At 34.3% G+C, this 22,152-nt stretch overlaps 1 protein-coding gene across 8 annotated transcripts in view; it reads right to left on the minus strand.

Moving 5' to 3' along the window:
• Window positions 1-22,152, minus strand: part of YTHDC2 (YTH domain containing 2) — an 81,029-nt gene that overhangs the window by 28,345 nt on the left and 30,532 nt on the right. For all 8 annotated transcript variants that reach the window (XM_033178892.1, XM_033178891.1, XM_033178898.1 and 5 more), the window contains 11 exons: window positions 18,162-18,288; window positions 17,806-17,871; window positions 13,164-13,342; window positions 12,841-12,937; window positions 12,673-12,760; window positions 12,505-12,585; window positions 10,392-10,474; window positions 5,390-5,495; window positions 3,455-3,574; window positions 2,835-3,107; window positions 641-767 (listed from right to left, as the gene is read on the minus strand). In XM_033178892.1, the coding sequence (XP_033034783.1) occupies window positions 641-767; window positions 2,835-3,107; window positions 3,455-3,574; window positions 5,390-5,495; window positions 10,392-10,474; window positions 12,505-12,585; window positions 12,673-12,760; window positions 12,841-12,937; window positions 13,164-13,342; window positions 17,806-17,871; window positions 18,162-18,288 (1,347 nt within the window). The remainder of the gene's footprint in view (window positions 1-640; window positions 768-2,834; window positions 3,108-3,454; window positions 3,575-5,389; window positions 5,496-10,391; window positions 10,475-12,504; window positions 12,586-12,672; window positions 12,761-12,840; window positions 12,938-13,163; window positions 13,343-17,805; window positions 17,872-18,161; window positions 18,289-22,152) is intronic.

The following is a 22,152-nucleotide window of genomic DNA, read 5'->3' on the forward strand; positions in this document are numbered from 1 at the left end:
GTCCTTCATATTTCCTCATGTTCAAGTCAACTCTTGAATCCTCTGGTTCATTCCTTATATTACTTTGGCACTTCAGCTAACCCATGAATCCAGGCTCCGGTACTTTTCTTCTGATTATCACATCAATTTTTTTTTTTGCTACTCAAAAAAGCAGTTCTAAAAGGTAACAGCAATACTAGCATCCTCTTAAAAAAAACAAAAAAACAAAAAAACAGCAACTTCAAGTATTACCAGTCATTTTTGTGTTCCAAAAATACGAAGAGCAGCATTCATATCAATTTTTTAAAATATATATTTCACAGAACTAAATAAGTATTCATTAATGGTGATAAAAGAAAAGAACTATAAGATCGAAATTGATCTCTGCCAAGAAATATAAATTGTTCATTGCCAACAGTATCAAAAGGGCATAGATGTTGTCCCTAGGTTTCTCAAATACACCTCCTGCAATAGCCTTTTTTAAATCAACAAGCAAAAGTTGAAGACATATAGAAGTCTACAAATGATGCATGAATATAAGATGTACAACATGATAATGTCATAAAAATAATAGATGGCATCTGTTAACATAAGAAATACTATAAAATATGGGCAGGGTACTCTCAGTAACTTAAATAGGCTCTTTGAGGGAAAACTTTACCTGATGCTCTAAGTTGACCAAGCAACTGCGTTCTCATGCCTATGATTATTTCCATAGTAGCCTGTGAAAGAAAATTCTTTACACAAAAGGCTCGCTCCCACCCATCACTTCGTGCTTTTTGCCAGGCCTACAAAAAGAGAATAATTGCATAACAAGACACATTTATTAACCACTTCTTAGTGAGGCAACAAAGTTACTACAAATCACTATACGACTTCTTCAAGGTCAATTTGCCTTATTCTAATTATTCTATAAAATCTAAGACTTTATGAACAAATAATATTTATCATTAATTTACACTTAAATGCTACAAAAGCCATTGAGTTTATAAAATCTCAATGAGAATTAAGTGTCAAGTAGCCTAAATGATGAACAATGTAAAAATATTTGCCTTCTCAGATGCATCTGCTAATTTTATTCTACAAAAGTGTAGGAGGTTTTCAACTAAGGCTTCGTAACACTTATATCTAAGAATCGTGCCACTCTTGTCCTCCAAAAAATAATCTCTATGTCAACCTTGGAATCTACCTAAGAATGGAAAGTAGGATTTCTATAAATCATCTATATGCAGTATAAAAAGCTTTCCTTTGTGAATAGGTTCTTGCTTTGGAATATATATAACTAAAAGACTGAAGCAATAATTTATTCTCTCTGCTTTTGAAGGAGCTGGGAGAAAAGCAAAGAACAGACAGAAATTCTACTCTAAATCTCTCTCTACTTCTCACTCAACTAATCTACTATAATATATGGTATTTAATATACCAAATTAATAACAATGAGTCATACACTGATCAATAATACAAAAGAGCTTGTAATTATTTTTGAAAATCATATCTGTGTTGAAAAAAGCTTTTATGTCTGAAAAAGAGTACTTCTGCACAAACAAAGTTAGATTTTTAAAAGATATGGCCAGGCATGGTGGCTCACACCTGTAATCCCAGCACTTTGGGAGGCAAAGGCTGGCAGATCACTTGAGGTCAGGAGTTTGAGACCAGCCTGGCCAACAAGGTGAAATCCTCTCTCTACTAAAAACACAAAAATTAATGGCCAGGCGCGGTGGCTCAAGCCTGTAATCCCAGCACTTTGGGAGGCCGAGACAGGCGGATCACGAGGTCAGGAGATCGAGACCATCCTGGCTAACACAGTGAAACCCCGTCTCCACTAAGAAAATACAAAAAAACTAGCCGGGCGAGATGGCGGGCGCCTGTAGTCCCAGCTACTTGGGAGGCTGAGGCAGGAGAATGGTGTGAACCCGGGAGGCGGAGCTTGCAGTAAGCTGAGATCTGGCCACTACACTCCAGCCTGGGTGACAGCGAGATTCCGTCTCAAAAACAAAACAAAACAAAACAAAACAAAAGAAAAATTAGCTAGACATAGTGGTGGGTTCCTGTAATCTGAGCTACTTGGGAAGCTGAGGCAGGAGAATTGCTTGACCATGGGAGGCTGAGGTTGCAGTGAGCCGAGACTGTGCCACTGCACTCCAGCCTGGGTGACAGAGCGAGATTCTGTCTCAAAAAAAAAAAAAAAGCATAGACACAGCCTACATTCAAGATTTAAGGATAAATACAATGCCTATGTTTTCAAGAAATAACATATTCTTCCCCACATATCTGAAATTCTAAATTACATTTAATTTATCTTCCCCAGGACCCTATTTTCCCTATCTTTTCTTTTCCATTTGCCTCTTTCCTCAACTTCCCATTACCATCATCTTAAAGGTTTTTAAGTGACTTTTGTAGTTTGCTTTACAAAATTAAGTTCTCAGCATAGTGTCTTGAGCACACAAGAAAGAACTCTAAGAAAAATTGATAGACATTAAATTCAATATAATTTTCTTATAAGCTTTGTTCTATGTACTTTAAATAGTATACAGTATTTCTTAACTAAAATTTTAGAACATTGTTTGCCCAAGACATGATTTAAAGAAACCTGGTAATGGAAGCATAAATATAAATAAATATATATACAAATACACACATATATTCCTATAAGGAGAAAATGAGAAAAAAAGAGCAAAACTCTTTTAACAGAGTAACAGCAAGAAGGTATTTTTCAGGACTATTAATGTGACTTCACAATGAAACAAAATTAATGCAATTTTAAAATTTATAAATTATTTTTAAAATTCCTACATTTGCCCCAGAAATGTGTTTAACCAGCAGCATTTTCAGAAATAAAATGACAGTAATAGTACCTGGAATGCTCTGAGAAGTGCCATATGGTCACTGAAAGCTCCTGCAGCAAAACGTTTCCTACAAAGCATAGCTGCACGTTTTTGAGAGGCCTGAGTAGGTAGCACAAAAGGATCTCGATAAGCTAGTGTGCAAGCAATTGTAAGGATGGGGTCCAGACACTTTAAAACAACAGCACACAGGACCATTTTACCAAGATGTGGTTCTACTGGCAAGTCAGCCAAATGATACCCAAGTTCAGTCAGATCTTCCCATGTATCCATTGCATCTATTGTCTAAGTAAAAGGAGACAGAACAGATTTTGACACGAGCAAACACTATGTTTAATCAAACCACATAATTAAAAACCCCTAAATAAGAGATAAGAATACAGATTTTGCTACATCTCATAAAAATATATTTTGTTTCTAATATACTATATAGAAGAACTATACCTAATGTTTTATACATGACGGTATTAAAGTACATGATCATTTAAGATAATTGTTTAAAAGTACAAAATTATCTGGCACACATAGTAGGACAAAAAAATAATTATACAAAATTAGTTAAGACATATTTTCATTTAGTTTAAAATTTCAAGTAAAAACGTCAAGTAAAATAAAACTATGAAGACACCAACCTTAAGCATTTGTACAGCATTCCTTACAATTAAAGCTGGTGGAGGTTCAGGAGCTTTCATAAGAAAATCAGCAATGGGACAATTAACTGGGGCTAACAGCTTGGTATGTAAGCAAAGTTCCTATAAACCAAAATAGTAAATAATTTTTAAAAATTAAAAAGAATACTAACCTAAACATTTAAAGAAATCATGGGAACTATAGTTCCCAAACACAGACTAATAGAGTCTCTGACTAGAATGAACAGTAGAAGGAACAATGTCTTTCTGTAAAAGATGAGCTCATACTTTGCCCTAGATGCCAGAACCTTAATACTTTCCTCAATCAACTTATACAAAGATTGCCATTGCTCCCACTGGCAACATCTCCTCACACTGTTCTTATACATAACATTCATAGTCACTGTCCAAAAAAAAAAAAAATTTTCCCCCTTTATACTTACTACATTCTAGAATATTTTATCTACTCAGCAAATATTTAAGTGCTTGCTAGGTGCAAGCACTTAAATACGCAAATTGGAGAAAAAGAAGGGGACAGAAGGAAGTGTCCATTCTCATTGAGTTTACACTGTAATGTGAATAGCAGACCTTAAAGAATTAATTATATAATTAACTATTTAATTACAACTATCATCAGTGCTATGAAGGCTATAGGGAGCCAAAGTAAATATGACTTAATCAAGTTCAGAAAAGGGTGGGAGAGGCAGACCATGCGAAGTCACAGATAGTTTTCCTGAAGAAAGACACTTAAAACTAAGATGTAAAGATTGAGTAGGAGTAACCATAAAAGGAATAAGGGGAAGGAATCTAAGGAGAGAGCAGATACATGTGAAAGCCTTAAGGCAGAAGGAAAAAAGATGTGCTTGAGAAACTAAAACCAATGGTGTAAGAGAGGATAAATAACAAGAAATCACCTATTTCTGCCTGTGACTGGAGACACAGACAGGAACAAGTAATTCACGCTCTTGTTAAGAATTCTGAATTTTATCCCAGGAGGAACGGAAAATCACACATAAGCATTGGGAAGTGAGAAATCATCTTAGGTATATGGATGTTTAACACATTATTCTGCCTCTCTTTAAGGGTCTGGAAGCCAGCATTAGCCAAACACACTAAAGAATCAAATGAATGCATTCTGCTAATCTTACCTAGAAGTTACAGGGTCTGGCTGTTCCATCAAGTTAGAAAACTTAAAACACACACACACAACACAATTGACAGAGGTCAGAAAATCTCAGTGAACTTAGTTCTAAAACTACTAGATAATCTCAGCGTCTTATACTGAGATTTGGGTATTATCTTTTGGACCTTAAGTAATTTGTTTTCTAATCCCTCTGAGAATTTAAAAGGTGAACACAATATAATTGAAACTCATAAAATGCTGCATTAAAAAAATATGGCCGGGCACAGTGGCTCACACCTGTAATCCCAGCACTTTGGGAGGCTGAGGTGGGTGGATCATGAGGTCAGGAGTTCGAGACCAGCCTGGTCACGATAGTGAAACCCCGTTTCTACTAAAAATACAAAAATTAGCCAGGCACAGTGGTGGGTGCCTGTAATCCCAGCTACTTGGGAGTCTGAGGCAGGAGAATCGCTTGAACCTGGGAGGTGGAGGTTGTAGTGAGCTGAGATTGCGCCACTGCACTCTAGCTTGGGCAACAAAGCAAGACTCTGCCTCAAAAAAAAAAAACAAAATTTAAACTTTAAAACTGGACCATAATTTAAATACATTCAAGTGATTATTTAAAATTTTGAAGGTTTATGAATTAAATTTTCTTATATAGAAAAAATATTTGTTATACACATAGCCACCCTCCATAATATATATTGAATAATTTTTACAAATTGATTTTTTAAAGGCCTAATCCATAGAAGTTGAAATGGCTCCTCTCTTCCCTTACCCACAAAAATGCCTTTTATATTTAAATAAATTTTTACCTGTAATGGCATTCTCAAAAGTTCTGGAGTCTGAAATTCCAACATATTCTGGAATCGGAGTCTACTGAACAGACGAAAACAAATTCCAGGTCTACATCGCCCTGCCCTTAAAAATAAAATACAAGATTATGACTCAAACAAGGAATAAAGGCTACAATAAACTGTAAACACAATGTGATTTAGGAAAGAGAAAAATGATCCAGGATCAGGACACCTGAGTTTAAATCCTTATTCTCTTTCTTATCCTCTATGAATCATTTTGGAAAGCACTTCACTAATCTGGGACTCAATTATTTCGTAGACAGTGAGATTCACGAATGACACCTACCTGATATATCTTGTAGGGCTATGGTAAAAGTCAAAAGAAATAGCATACATATGAAAGTGAGCAAAAAACCAAGCATGAATGAATACTGGTAATTTAAATTCAATCAATTTTACTGAGCTTATATCAACCACTGTGTTCAGGCCCAGTGATTAGAGTTGTACAAACTATGCATTACACAGCTCCAGGGGAATGCCATTTATCCTGTCATCATAAAGACTTGTATAATATTCTATGAAGCAGCAGGAAAATACCTGGAAGAAAAGCAGTCTCCTAAAATCACCCAAAGTCACTACATCAGCTAATGGCAGGGCTAGCCATGCTAAAGGATCGAGATATAGAAATATTCTTGCCTTCATGGAGCTCACAACCCAGATAGGCAATCATCACTATACCACATTATAAGTGCTATAAAATCTGACATTATTGATCAACTCTTTCCTTCATCAAATACAAAAGGACTTCAAAAAGTTTGTGGAAAAATGGAATTAAAAGAGAAAAAATATAAAATTTCGCAACGATTAAGTTCAAGACACTTTTGTAAGTAATGACAGCAGCCATTTAGTCCTCCCTAAAGAACTGAAGGTCCAGGGAATGTAATTATGTCAATGAAGTTTTACATTATTACCCTAAGAAAAATGGGAGTCCTTTATAGGTATTTTAAGATTAGAAAATAAAAAGAATTCAGAAGGAGCCAAGCCAGGACTATAAGGTAGATGCCTAATGATTTCCCACCAAAACTCTCATAAAACTGCCCTTGAGAGGAATGAGCAGGAGCAGTGCTGTGGTGGAGAAGGACTTTCTAATGAAGCTTTCCTATGGGTTTTTCTGCTAAAGCTTTGGCTAACTCTCTCAAAACACTGTCATAATAAGCAGAAGTTACTGTTCTTTGGCCTTCCAGAAAGACAATAAGCAAAATGCCTTGCACATCCCAAAAAACTGTTGCCATGACCTCCAGTCTGCTTTTGCTTTGACTGGACCACTTCTACCTGTTGGTAGACACTACTTTGATTGTGCTTTGTCTTCAGGATCATACTAGTAAAGCCATAATTCATCTTCTGTTACAATTCTTCCATGAAATGCTTCAGGATCTTGCTTCCAATTGTTTAAAATTTCCATTGAAAGCTCTGCTCTTGTCTGCAGCTGATCTAGAAGCGATGGTTTTGGCACCTATCAAGTGGAAAGTCTGCTCAACTTTTAATTTTTCAGTCAACATTGGGTAACCTGAACCAACTGTGATGTCTATAGTGTTGGCTATTTTTGTGCTGTTAATTGTTGGTCCTCTTCAACTAGGGCACAAATGAGATTTTTTTTTCCTCGCAAATTGACATGGATGGTCTGCTGCTATGGGCTTTATCTTTAATATCATCTCGTCCCTTCTTAAAATGAGTTATCCATTTGTAAACTGCTGATTTCTTCAGGGCACTGTCACCATAAATGTGCTATTTGCTCTTACTTCAACTTTAGAAGAATTCATGTTGCTATTATGGGGCTTTTTTCAAACTGATGTCTTATCTTAGTGCTTTAAATGAGATCCTGTTCAGATATGTTATAACAAGTTAATATGAGTTTATTTTGGTGCAAAAAAATGTTGAACTCCATGCATAATTTTTATATAAGATGTATTTTCCATAAAGTTTTTGAAGGCCCCTTATACTTCCCTACACTATTCCCTTCAGCCTCTGACTTATCCAGGCTCCTCTGAGAGATTTCTACATTTGCCCAGTCCTTAAACGTTTATGGGTCCTCTGAAATTGAACCCTCAGCCATCTGTTCTTCTGATACTACCCTCTCCCCTGAAGTAACTTTAATTATATTCATAACCTCAATTTCTATCTGTATTATAGCTTCTTATCCTAATTCCAGGCCTGTACTTCAGAAACTTCTTAGACAGCTCCACTTAGATTTTTTTTTTTTTTTTTTGAGACGGAGTCTTGCTCTGTCACCCAGGCTAGAGTGCAATGGCATGGTCTCGGCTCACTGCAGCCTCCGCCTCCCAGGTTCAAGCAATTCTCCTGCTTTAGCCTCCCGAGTAGCTGGGATTACAGGCGCCCACCCCAACGCAGGGCTAATTTTTGTATTCTTAATATTAGCGACAGGGTTTCACAGTGTTAGCCAGGCTGGTCTCGAACTGCTGACCTTGTGATCTGCCTGCCTCAGCCTCCCAATCCACTTAGATTTTCTACAGGCAACTCAAACTCAAAATAACCAAAAATTAATTATTCTCCCCAGTAAAAACACTCTTCCCATTTTCCCTATCTTACTATGGCACTACTGTTCAATTTTCTAAGAAACCTGGATGACATCCTTAACTCCACTCTCTTCCTTACCCCTCACCCGCTACATACACAATCAATCACCAACATTACTTTCTTTAGTATCTCTTGAATTAATTATCTATTTATTTTTATTTCATCTCTACCTTATTATAGGAAAGTACTAATGAAGAAGCCTCCTACTGGGTCCTCCTACCATCATTTTTGTCTCTGCCAATCCATTCTTCAGAGAGCTGAACGGATACTATAATCATGTTATCCCATTGTTTATTTTTTTTAAAAAGAGAGAAAACTCAAAATGGTCCTTAAGAACTTGTCCCCAACTTTCAGGTCATTTTTCACTATTCTCTAAACTAAATTCCATCCAAACATCCTTCCTATTCACTCTTGCCTTTAGGCAAATAAGTATACTTGGTTATACTTTCCCTCTGCCTTTTGGAAATGCCTTTCCACAGCTCCCCCTTTATTCACAATTGTCTCAGATTCAATCTTAACAATTCGGGAAACATCCAGTTGTACCACAGATAACACTGTATTAAAATTGCTTAATTTACTTGACTCCCATATGGACTGCAACATTTGCCCTACCTCCAGCTTTACCTGTCAGGCTATGGTTTATTGATCACTGTATCCATAACACGTGCACAGGGAAGGCTTTTGATAAACATTTGTGGAAAAATGGCAATGAAAATTTTTACAGTTCTGGCCTTCATCTCCAATAATATATTATTTGTTATTTTATTTGTTTTTGAGACAGGGTCTGGCTCTGTTGCTCAGGCTGGAGTGGAGTAGTATGATCACAGCTCACAGCAGCTGCAGCCTCGACCTCCTAGGATCAAATTATCCTCCCACCTCAGCCTCCCAAGTAGGTAGGCCCACAGGCCTGTGCCACCACATCTAGCTAATTTTTTAATTTTTTGTAGAGACAAGGTCTCACTATGATGCCCAGGCTAGTCTCAGAGTCTTAGATTCAAGCGATCCTTCCACCTCAGGCTCCCAAAGTGCTGAGATTACAAGCATGAGCCACCACACCCAGCCTTACCTACAATAATATACTATTAATAGCATATAAGTCCAGCTTAATGTATCAAGCCACTATTGGTCATAAGAAAACAATTGACATAACAACAACAAAGCCCTCATGGGCATTCTATGAAGTTACAAGGTAAAGAAATAATGCATATGAGTCTTCAGTATATGAGGCATTCTTTTAAAGTCAGCATTTCATGTTTTCTTGCTAATTATAATAAAATGCAAGATAATTACTGAAAAATATTTTTAATGTTATCTTTTGAAAATTAAAAAGTAACCCAAACACATAGTAAAATAACCAAATTACAAAAAAAAAAAATTGTCTCCTTGCTCCAAGAGCCCCACAAATCCTCCTTCTCAGAGTTAATAACCATTCATTGTTTTTTAATGTTTCTCCCAGACTTCTCGATGCATTTGTGTCGAAATACATACACAAACATACATATATTTTTCTTACCACAAAAGATTACTAGATGCATGTTCTATATCCTTTCAATTAACAATGCATCCCGAAAACTCATTCCACATAAGAACACATAGATCTACATTTTTCCTTTTAACAGCTACTTAGAAAGCCACTGTGTGGCTACAATTTATTTAATCACTTCAGTATTGATGGACACCACACTGTTCCTAGACTTTTCATTATTATAAACAATGCTTCAAAGAGCAGTCTTAAACATACATGTTTGCACACATGCGCAAACATACTCAGGATAAATTATGAGAAGTGGAATCTATGGTGAAAGAGTAGATTTGGATAGTTTCAAATTACACTCTGGAGAAGTCACACCAATCTATACTCCCATCAGTAAAATATGAAAGTCTATTGGCCCATGTTTTTCCTCTATGTTGTACATACTGTTAAACATTTTCATCAATGCCCATCTGAGAGTCAAAAAAAAATCTCATTAACTTGCATTTATTTTGATACATATTAGGTAGTATATGTGAGGTTAATGTATTAGTAGGACATGCATATTTTTTATTTTGGTAAATTGCCTATTTTTGCCCTTTATCCATTTTAACTGGATAACTGGTCTTTAGTTGATTTCAAAGAGCTTTTTTATATGATAAGAAAATTAGCTCTTTGTCCTATATTGCATATGTTTAGACTTTTTGGTTTTGTTTTTTAAGCTTCTTACATCTGAATGTACATTTAACTAGGCAAAAGTTTTTAATTTTAACATAACCTAAATTCAACTTTTAAAGAAGTATTAAAATGGCTTGCTTTGCAAAAATAATATAAAAATTTTAACATGAAAACTATTATTTTATCAAAAGTGGAATATGTGATAACTGTGTAATACATATAAAAATGTTTCCATTTTACAGGCAATTGAATGAATATACATTAAATATACATTACCTGCCTTTCCGCTGTATGGCACTAGCTTTGGAAATCCATACCATTTTTAACATTGTAACAAAATTCAGAGCATCAAAGGATTTCTGTAATATTTAAACCATCTTTATGTTAGAATATAAAAGGTATTTAAAAGGTAATAGCAAGAAATGTTATCAACATATTTTAACGCGCCAAGTTTAATTCAAAGTCCTCTCTTAATTAAATAATTAAAACAGCAATACTGATTTTTAATAAACCCTGATTTTCTGATTACAAATACACTAAGAAAAAAGATTTAAAAACTAAACTCAGAAGAGCTGTAATAACTTTCCCATTCTGTGCTCTGCTGAGCTATCTGTTGCTCTCTGCCACAGCTGGATAATGGCAGCCAGCTCTCATAAGACATCAAGATTGGAGAGAACTGATCTATTCCCTTGAGGTCGTTTTCTATCAGATTTGCATCATTGTGGAGAATAAGAAGATCAAGGAAAGACATTTTCTGAAATACTTTTCAGGGACCTAACCTTGCGGAGTAAGAATAACAATCAATAACCTTATCCCAAAGAGAAATATTTTTAAACACTTCCACTTTACCTCCTGCTGAGCTACTAACAAAGTTAGCCTTTCCTGAATTTTACAATGAAGAAAGTAAAAAAGAACCATTATTACCCACATACTTCTTCAAATAACCTATAGTGAAAATTTATTGTAGAGAAATACTTTAAAAAGAAATACAAGTCTAACTAGAACATATATTTCAGTCACTCGGTACTTATACTTTCCCTTTCATAAAATAACTGTATAGAGCAAATAAAAATGTTTGCATAATAGTTTATAAAATTTTTAGGAAACAAGCTTCTTATTTAGTTTTTAATATAACATTACATTTATCAATTTTGTATTTTAAATAACTTTTGACACTACCCATGTTTAAATTTCAGTTATTTAATAAATAAATAACACCTAAAGGAACTTTCTAAAATATTCAAAACCCACTTTATCCACTTTAGGTAATTTTAGGGCAATAAAATCTGAATTTTCGTTGGCTCACCATTAAAATGATTTTTAAGTAAAATGTACGATTATATAAAAATAAAATTTATCCCATCTTTAGAGCATTCAATTATAATGCATATGGCCAATTTTTATAATAAAATTTTATTTTCTATAAAATATTCCTTCAAATTACATTGAAAACATTGTAAGGCAATTAACTTTTTCACATTAAAAATGATGATTTATATTCACTAAATTTAGACATAATTTGCTTTCCACAAATGAATAATATCTCTTCCCTTGAAAAATCAATTATCTTTCCCACTTTCATTTTTTCAGCGAATGTTATCTACCAAAAGTTAGGAACATGGACAATTGCCGGCCATTCCCGTACTAAAAGGAAATAAATGCCTTTTTTTTTATATCAAAGGTTGGCAAACTTTTTGAAAAGGGCCAAATAGTAAATATTTTAGGCTTTGAGAGGGTCTCTGTTACAAATACTCCAATCTGCCTTGCAGTGTGAAAGCAGCAGCCATAGAGAAAAGGTAAAAGCAGACGTAGCTAAGTTCCAGTGAAACTTTTTTTATGAAAGCAAGTGTTAAGTCCAATTTAGCTGCTGGTTATCCATGGTTTATCTCTTTCTTTGCTTTCTTTCAGCATGGTTCACTTGAGCTGAGTATCTTTTGAACACCTGCTATAGGTGAGGCACTAAAGATTTAATAGTGAACAAGGACATAATCCATGTCCATATGTAGAAGGAAAACATAAAAAATATGTAATCAAATTCCCATATTGTGTGACAACATTTTCACTGTAACTAACCAAACCCTTTATTTTCTTCCTAGTATTTGGTAGGCAGAGAAACATTTTTGTATACTTAGTTAAAATAACAAAAATTGATTCTATATACTGAATTATTTAAGGCAGAATATTTAGTAAAATCAATATTTAGTATGTTAAATTTATCTAGAACCAGACATTTTTCTTAAATTCTGCTTATAAAAGCACGTGCTGGTCCAAGCTGTCTTGAGTAGTGGTAAAATTAAAAGAAAAATAACTAAATAATAAATAAAAGCATTTGTTGAAGTAGAACTTAATCTTCTCCATTTAAGTAAAACTACAACTTACGCATACATACCTCTTTCACCTTACCAGAATCAATAACAAAGACAACATCATTGACTGTGATGCTGGTTTCAGCAATATTGGTGGAAAGGATCTGCAACAAGATATTACTTTAAAGTTAATATAAAAACAGAAAAAATCACTAATAAAAATGTTAAAAAGGAGATTTTATGAAGCTTACTATTTTTCGAACACCTGCAGGTGGGTTTTTTAATACTTTCTTTTGATCAGATGTTTGCATGTTTGAATGAAGCATAAAAACTTGATATCTGTTGACAATGAAAAGAGAAAATATACTCTAGGACCTGTCTGTTATTTTGAGCAACAGACATAAGGCTTTAGCCCTTACCTATGTGTACTGTCAGCAAACCGCTTGTCATCAAACAGGATGCGATCTCTCAGTCCAACAATTTCATCATATCCAGGCAGAAAAATTAGTACTGCACCTTGGGGAAGAATGACTTTTTAATATTAAATCTCACTATGAAATCAGATGCAATCAACAGAATTATAAAAATCTGTATCACGTTTTCATGTACTGGTAAACTATAAGATGACATGAGATTATTTGCTTATTACTATCAGTGCAATTATATAAAAATTTGTACACTTAAAATATTAATTCTTGAAGTATATATTTTGCTCCAGTTCTTTTAGACAACACTTATTTACCAGCATCACAACTATGGCAGATATTGTATAGAAGATGCATAATCAAATCCAAGTCTACTTTTTCATCATCGAAACTATGATGATAAGCTTTCAGGAGCTCTCTGTCTTCAGCACTGAGGTCACTTCCATTTGTTTGAACCAGAGAACTTTCATCCAGATTTCCAAATTCCAGTGAAGCACTAAAAAAAAAAAAAAAAAGACGAAGTCAATTTCTATTAAAAAGAGTAATCCTTAGGTCCTTCAAATTTCCAATATTCCCTAAGGAAGCTAAGGTAAGTGACACTTAATGTCCTAGCTATAATATGATTTTGACTTCAAGCACATTATTCAAAGTAAAATTTGGCAATGAATGCTTTTAGAAAAACACAATCTGAAGGCATTTCTCCAAAGTAAATATATAAATGGCCTATAAGCACATGAAAAGATGTTCAACATCATTAGCTGTCAGGGAAATGCGAATCAAAACCACAGTGAAATACCACTTCACACCCACTAGGATGACTACAATCAAAAAGACAGATGATAACAAGTGTTAGAGAGGGTGTGGAGAAATTTACACCCTCATGCATTGCTGGTGGAAATGTAAAATGGTAAAGCTGCTTTGGAAAACAATGTGGCAGTTCTTCAAAAGGTTAAACATAGAGTTACCATATGCCCCAGCAATTCCACTCCTAGGTGTATATATAAGAGAAATGAAAAAAATATATCCACATAAAAATTTGTACACAAATATTCATACCAGTATTATTCATAGTCACAAAGTAGAAACAACCTGAGTGTTCATCAATTGACAAATATACAAACAAACTTTGGTATATCCATAGAATACGTATTAGTCATAAAAAGAATGCTACAACATGGGTATTTTATGCTAACTGAAAAAAGCCAATCACAAAAACCTCATATCACGATTCCATTTATATAAAATGTCCAAAACAGACAAATCTATAGAAACTAGAAGTATATTAGTGGTTGGTCTAGAGCTGGAGGAGGCTTAAGACAGTTGAGGTGGGAACAGGGAGAGATACTTAATGGGTACAAGTTTCTTTTTGTGGTGATGAAACTGTTCTAAAATTGATTGTGGTGATGATTGCATAAGTCTGTGAATATATGAAAAACCATCAAATTGTGCACCCAAATGGGTGAATTACATGGTATATTAATTATATCTCAATAAAACTGTTAAAAACCACAAACTTTCAGCTATCATTTATATTTTCTTAATAGGCTGTGTCTAATTGTTTACTATTATAAACAACATTTTGATGTATAGTTCACATTTTTAAAAAACTCAATAGGCACCAACTTAACATGACTGTTAGAAAATTCTATACTAACAGCAGGTTGATTATGCTATTTTCCAAAAGCAAGAATCAATATAAATTACTGAAATAAATGCCTTGCTTCTTCATCTTACAGGTAAAAATGTAAACTATTGCTATCACTAGTAATTATCAACAGACGTTCTAGGAAGTTCAACTAAATCCAATCTCTCTTAAAGAATTTAGCAGAAAAATAATATAAGACTGTTTTCAATGGGAAAAATATTAAACTTCTACAACTTAATAACTGGCTCTTGTAAATTTTTTATTATACTTTAAGCTCTGGGATACATGTGCAGAACGTGCAGGTTTGTTACATAGGTATACATGTGCCATGGTGGTTTGCTGCACCCATCAACCCGTCATCTACATTAAGTATTTCTCCTAATGCTATCCCTCCCCTATCTCCAATCCCCCAAGAGGCCCTGGTGTGTGATGTTCCCCTCCCTGTGTCCATGTGTTCTCAGTTCTTGTAAATTTTAAGATCTACTTTAAAACATTGTAAGTTTATTGTTTTTTAATTTTTAACACATAAATGAAGAAGACATTATATTCTGTTTAAAGCTATAACCTTTGGATATAAATTATCAATAATCCAGTAAACATAATAATATATTTAATTTTAAATACCTGAAATTTATAATTGATAATATCATGATCTATCAAATAAAAAGAAAGCCCAGTTAGCCAGGACAATTAAAATATTATCCAGATAAATGCTTTACCTGGCAACCTGTAGTATCTAGTGAGTTTTACTTAACACCATAAGAATGTCTGGAACATTCAAAGTGTTAACAATAAAAGGACTGCAAGTTCTGGATGCTATTATTGAAATGACATCTAAACCTACTATATCAGAAATAGCATTTAAACCTATCAAGAATTTTGAGACTCAATGTCACAATTAATTTCAAACATTTATTTCTTCTAATGTCTGAGACTACATTTCCAGTTCCACATCTATAAAATTAAGTACAAAAACCCAGGTAAAATAAAACATTTCATAGGTTCTTGAATAACAGATATTTTAATATATTTTAACTTCAGGCTCCACTGTTTTCTTTTTTGAGTCTCTAAAGGTTGAAAACAGAAGCTATCAATGTATTATACAATATATTATATATTCAAAATTTTCTTTAAATATCTAATCTGAAAGCTTCATAAATTGTTTAAATATCTAATCTAAATTTACCTAAAATCTCTATCTAAAAGACAGTTAACTGATTGGTTTTACAGGATTCCCTTGTGATTTTTTTTTTGTTAAATCAAAGCAATACATATACATAGTGTTAATAAATGGTTTTATAGAAGTTATAACAAAAATTCCTAGTCACACTGCTTAGAACTATTCTACTGTTTTAGCCATTTTAGCACTTGCTGTCATATTTCTAAGCAACACGCATTTTCTGCTATTTATTGTTTTAACAATGTAGTCATTATCTGTAAACCTCCAACTAATGAAAAATGAGGTTACAACTTCCACTTCCCGGCCGGGCGCGGTGGCTCAAGCCTGTAATCCCAGCACTTTGGGAGGCCGAGATGGGTGGATCGCGAGGTCAGGAGATCAAGACCATCCTGGCTAACACAGCGAAACCCCGTCTCTACTAAAAAATACAAAAAACTAGCCGGGCGAGGTGGCGGGCGCCTGTAGTCCCAGCTACTCAGGAGGCTGAGGCAGGAGAATGGCATAAACCCGGGAGGCGGAGCTTGCAGTGAGCTGAGATCCGGCCACTGCACTCCAGCCTGGGCGACAGAGCGAGACTCCGTCTCAAAAAAAAAAAAAAAAAAAAAAAAACAAAAAAAAAAACTTCCACTTCCCTACACTTTCCACCCACACCAGTTCCTACAATTTTTGTTAAATCTTCATTCAGCCTTTACTTTACTATGACTGGGTAAACATTCACTGTTTAGCCTAATAATATACTATGATTATACCTCCTTTCTTAACTTTTTGTTTTTCCTAGAGTAACAACTGTCTAATTTTTATTTGCTTAGTTTTCTGTGATCTGATAGTAATTCTTCCCAAATTATCTAACAGATTCATAAAGCTTTTTAATATGATTGAAAATGCCAGGTAAATTTTTACCCCACAGAGACCTCCCTCTAGAGCCCCACATCTTCTGTTCCTATGCGATCAGGCTTACTAGACACTGGTGTCATCAAAACAATCCTCTCTACCAGCATCCTGAGCATTCCTTTCACTTATCCCCTGTGCTGTACCTACCTGTTTTTTCCCCCCATTTTTTGTTTTTGTTTTCACTTCTTTTTTGTGAAGCACATTCTGTAACAGTTTCCTAATAAAGGAGTACATAGGAAGCAAATTTTCTTATCTTTTTTCTACAATTTTCCTACTCTGTAAGCAATTTTCTAAACTTTATCTTGTAACTCTTCTTTTTTCTGCTATCATATTTTTAATTTATAAGAATTATTTCTTATTCATTCATTCACAAATATTCACTGCACATCTACTACATCTAGATGCTCTTCTTGAACACGCAGACAATAAGCTTACTACATTCTAGTAGGGAGAAGAGACAGATAATAAATCAATAAAACAGTGAACAAGTAAATTATATAGGGTATTAGAGGGTGGCAGGGCTTGTGGAGAAAAGAGAATCATAGAATAGGTTAAAGAGGATGGACAGTGCAGGCGGGGGTTAGACTGTGTAATATAATAGGGCAAATTTGGGTAGGTCTCATGAAGACAAAATCTGAACAAAGATTTGTGTTCTGTTCCTTTTTGATAGCACACAGTTTTTATTTCATGAATGCAATATCTTTTACTATAAGTTTGTATTATAAGTTTTCTCTTTGATAATGAATTTTCTTTTACTGCTTCACTCAAAGGCCACTGAATGAGCCTCTGAGTTCCAAAGCTAAAATGAGTTGTTTCTCTACGGCACTGTGAGTTTTCCTAGTTCTGCTAAGTCAATCAATTAGCTATCTATCCCAAAATTAACATCTTCTATCAGTTGCCCTGTCCTCTTCCATTCTCTTTGAATTTGGTTTACACCTTTTAAATTCCTTTATATTGCTTCATTGTCATTTTAGTGAGGTTTTGGGAAATGTAAAAGGTTTGAGAAAATGCAGAGATAAATACTTATGTCGTATCTACCATGTTTAATTGGAAATCCCTCTTCTGATTTCTTAAAATAAAATTTAATATACCATGGTAGATCAGACAGAAAATTTCCTTAGAATTACAAAAAAAATCTCTGGATAAAAGACTATAAATGGTCTATATTTGCATAGTCCATAATTTATATGGTGAAGCTCTTTTAAAGAAGGTAGAATTAATTTAAAATAGTATCAAGTTTTACCTGTAAGATTCTAGAAGATCCACAATTTCAGTCTGCCCAAAGTGTTTAGCCCAATCCAATGCCATCCTGCCAAAATTCAAAAGATATATAAAAAAGATGTCATCAAAATTGTAAAACTGGTTCATGACCAGCCTGGGCAACATCAAGACCCTATCTTTTCAAAAAACTTTTTAAATAAAAAATAAGATAAATTATAGTTAAAAAACAAGTCATTCAAAATTATTAACTCATTAAAACAGAAATTCACCAGCAATTATTACACAATAGTTTTTAATATAAAGACAAACATAAGAAATCAAAAAAGATATGTGTAGCTATACAAAGATATATGAAGAATCAATGTAGTTTAAAATTACCAGCCATTTGATGCTTTACTATGGACATTGGCTCCCATACTAATTAACTGTTCTACTTGACTTGCAAAGCCACGTCCTGCGGCAACCATCAGAGCTGTTGCACTGGTTTCACTATGTCTGTAATCAACTAAAAAAAGGAAAAGATAAATACAACTTAAATTTCCAAACTACTTAAAACCATTTTCACTGTCTTAAAAAATTTGAAATAGCAGAACTGAGTGTCAGGATAATTAGCCTGAGACTTGCTCCTTAACTACATAATGACAGCACTATGTAACACTTAACTTAGATGATCTACAGCAATCTGTTATGATACGTCTAGTGTAAATAGAATAAAGACTGTTGGTTGGAAGGTAGGAGAAAGAAAGATCATGGTTAAACTGTTTTAAGCTCATCTACATGATTTCAACAGAAAAGGAAAGCTATTTGTTTACCAAATGACAAGATATAATTAAATAATTTAAAAGTTAATTTTCATCAGTAACTAGTAATGAATACTTAAAAGCTTTAAATGCAAAGTTTGAGACAATGTTTTGTTGTTATTTTACTTTGCTTTTAATCCCCCATTCCAGGCTATTTTGTAAGATGCTTAATGGGATTAACACTGACAGAAAGTTTATTTCCCATAAAACCCTTACATTAGAAAAATAATTAAAGTTCTATTGAAGTTTCTTCCTAGAATATATTTCTCAAGCAATTCAATATAATTGCTTAGCACTAATTTGCTTAAATTACAAAATTGGTAATTTCAGAAAGATTTCATGAAAAAAACCCTCCATAGTAAAAGTTAAGATAACTACAAAAGGAAAATTTTAATCTTGGATACACAGTATGTATACCCAATTATCTTCTATTCAATAAACACTCTGAAACATGGTACCCATTATCAATACAAATCAGTGTTCTTTTAAAGTGGGGCAGAGATAAGAAAATTGCCTCAGCTTATTTTTCAAGACATTTTTTTTAGAACAATTTTTATGTTCACAGCAAAACTGAGAGGAAAATACAAGTATACCCCATATGTCCCTTGCCTTCACACATGCATAGCCTCCCCCATTATCAACATCCTCCACCAGAGTGGAACATTTGTTACAACTGATGAACCTACACTGACACATCAACCAAAGTCCATAGTTTACATTAGGATTCACTCTTGGTTTTGTGCATTCTATGGATTTGAACAAATATATAATGGCATGTATCTTTATTTTGCTTTGGGGTTTGTTATTTAGGGTGGGTTTGTTATTGTGGTTTCCGCTTTGTATTTTTAAAAGCACAGATAGCCATACCTTACTCCAGGACTCAGATTCAATAAGTCGGGGATGGTCAGGCATTTTAAAAGATTAACTTATTTTTATCTGTACTCATTGTATGAAAATTACTTCTTCAACTGAATATTCAATCCATGGCCTTGGAGAATAGTATCAAACTGTGTGTATTTTGAGCACAAGGGTATGAATAAATGTGAAACATTTAAAACATTTTTAACACTCCTCCCTTCAAGAGGTGGAGCCTAATTGCCTTCTCCCTGACTATAAATTGGACTAAGTGACTCATTCTAACAAACAGAATAATGTGAAAGAGGTGGTGTGCAACTCTGGAGACTAGGTCATCAAAAGTAACTACAACTTCCTGCCTGCTCTTTTTCTTTCTCTCTTGAATCACTCTCAGAGAAGCCACACAGGAAGAATAAGGCAGCCCTACTGAGAAGGACAGCTGACAAGAACTCACGGCTATTCTGCCAACAGCCAGCAACAAACTGAGGCCCCTTGCCAAAAGCTATGTAAGTGAGGCTTCTCGAAAGCAGACCCTCCAGCCCCAACAAACCTTCAGATTAATGCAGCCCCTACCAACAGTTTAACAGCAACCTCATGAGAGACTTTGGAGCCAGACCACTTAGCTAAACCACTCCCAGATTCTTGACTCTCAGAAACTATGTGAGGTAATAAATGTTTCAGACTTCTAAGTGTTAGAATCATTTGTAATGTAGCAATAGATGACTAGTACAGTAAGTATGACAGAGAATGTCAAGTCTTAACTGATTATTATCTGCTTCTACACGATCATGGGGAAAATGATGGTACTAAAAAGATACCTATGAAGCCCAGAGTTTCCTAAATCATATGACATATTTTCAGTTCTGGTTCAAATCAAGGGTTGAGATTTTAGAAATGAAATAAAAAGACGAGGAGTGAATGATTGAGCTACTATAACATTTTAGTTTTCCTCACATGGCTTAAGACATTAGAATACAGGACTCTGGGAAATGTACAAACTGTACATAAGAGCAGAAGAGAGACCTGAGCCTACATAGGATGACCATTATCAAATTAATAGTCTAGTATTCACTAAAGAAATATCAGGAAGAAAGCTAAGGATAATACTTAAGTATTTAAAATGCATCATAAATATTTTAAAGCCACTGTTTTCAGAATTTAAATTCCTTAACTTTCAAGTAAGATTGCTAAACTCTTCAGAGTAAATATTTTTTAAATAATGGAAAAAGAAAGAATGCCAGAAAACTGAAGACGAACAAATATCTACACTTTCAAATCCAAAAAGTTACTTTTAAAAATGGACATCAATTATTTTTCAAAAAATCAATAAGACACAGTGGCTCAGGTCTGTAATCCCAGCATTTTGGGAGGCAAAGTTGGGCAGGTCGCTTGAGCCCGGAAGTTCAAAACCAGCCTGGCCAGCTCTTCAACAAAAGAGATACAGGTTTTGTAGATGAAATGAAGTACTCAGTTTGGGGCATATTAGAAATATCTAAATCCAAAGCTCTGGAAGCTGAGGTGGGAGAATCACCTGGGCCCAGAAGTCAAGGCTGCAGTGAGCCACAATCGCACCACTGCACTCCACCCTGGGTGACAGAATGAGACCCTGTTTCAAAACAAAATAAAACAATGAACTTTGAAAAGCAAATCACTAGGAGCCAACACACATTTACAAAGAGAATAAAGAAAGTCAAAAACTCCTCATTTATTTTTTAAGAAGTTAGACTAGAAGATGTGTAGGATTGTAACTGCTTGAACAACCACACCCAAATATTGACCTAAAGTCCCTTGTAGCATACCACATGCTTGATAATTGACTCAGGCACCTCAAATTAATAAACAGAGAAAGCTTATTGATGTAATAGATAACAATTAGAATTTTTAAAAATTGTTAAACAGAAAAAATGGGCCAAATCTAACTTTAAGATAAAATTTATAATAAATAAACAGAATGTCTCAAGCTCAAAAAAAAGTCAAAACAAGTACATGATGATTAAAAAATTTAATTTAATAAAATCATAGGTTTAAAAAAAGAACTAAAAATTTCAAAAACAATATGAATCAATAAGACAATGGGGTTGGCTGGATTAATGTAAGTAAAGAGTAGAAGGTTTTAGGCTAAGATGGTTACTAAGAACTGGATACTATGCTTTTTAAAAGGGATAAAACAGAACATATCCAGAGAAGATGGACCAGGGGAGGAGAGGGCCAGATATCATGTTACAGTAAAGAATAGTTGAAGTAATAGGTATAGTCAGCCCAAAAAACAAAAAATTTAAAGGAAAAAGAATAACCATCTTCATATACCTGGAAGTCTGTCAAGTATAAATACATGTGACCACTCCAGAAGCAGAAAAAAGGCAAATGCCATGTAGTTAGATTTCACATCAACATACTAAAAAGTTAACTACTGAAACAATTCAAAAGAAAGCTAGTGAACTTCCCGTCACTAAACATGTTCCAACAGATTATCATGTGGTAAAGATGCTTAAAAGTAATATCATTATTTGGCTGGGTGCGGTGGCTCATGCCTGTAATTCCAGCACTTTGGGAGGCTGAGGCAGGCAGATCAAAAGGTCAAGAGATCAAGACCATCCTGGCCAACATGGTGAAACCCCATCTCTACTAAAAATACAAAAAAATTAGCTGGGTGAGGTGACGCACACCTGTAGTCCCAGCTACTCAGGAGGCTGAGCCAGGAGAATCACTTGAAC

This window comes from Trachypithecus francoisi, unplaced genomic scaffold, assembly GCF_009764315.1.
Source record: "Trachypithecus francoisi isolate TF-2019V2 unplaced genomic scaffold, Tfra_2.0 Lachesis_group2, whole genome shotgun sequence".
Lineage (NCBI taxonomy): Eukaryota > Metazoa > Chordata > Mammalia > Primates > Cercopithecidae > Trachypithecus > Trachypithecus francoisi.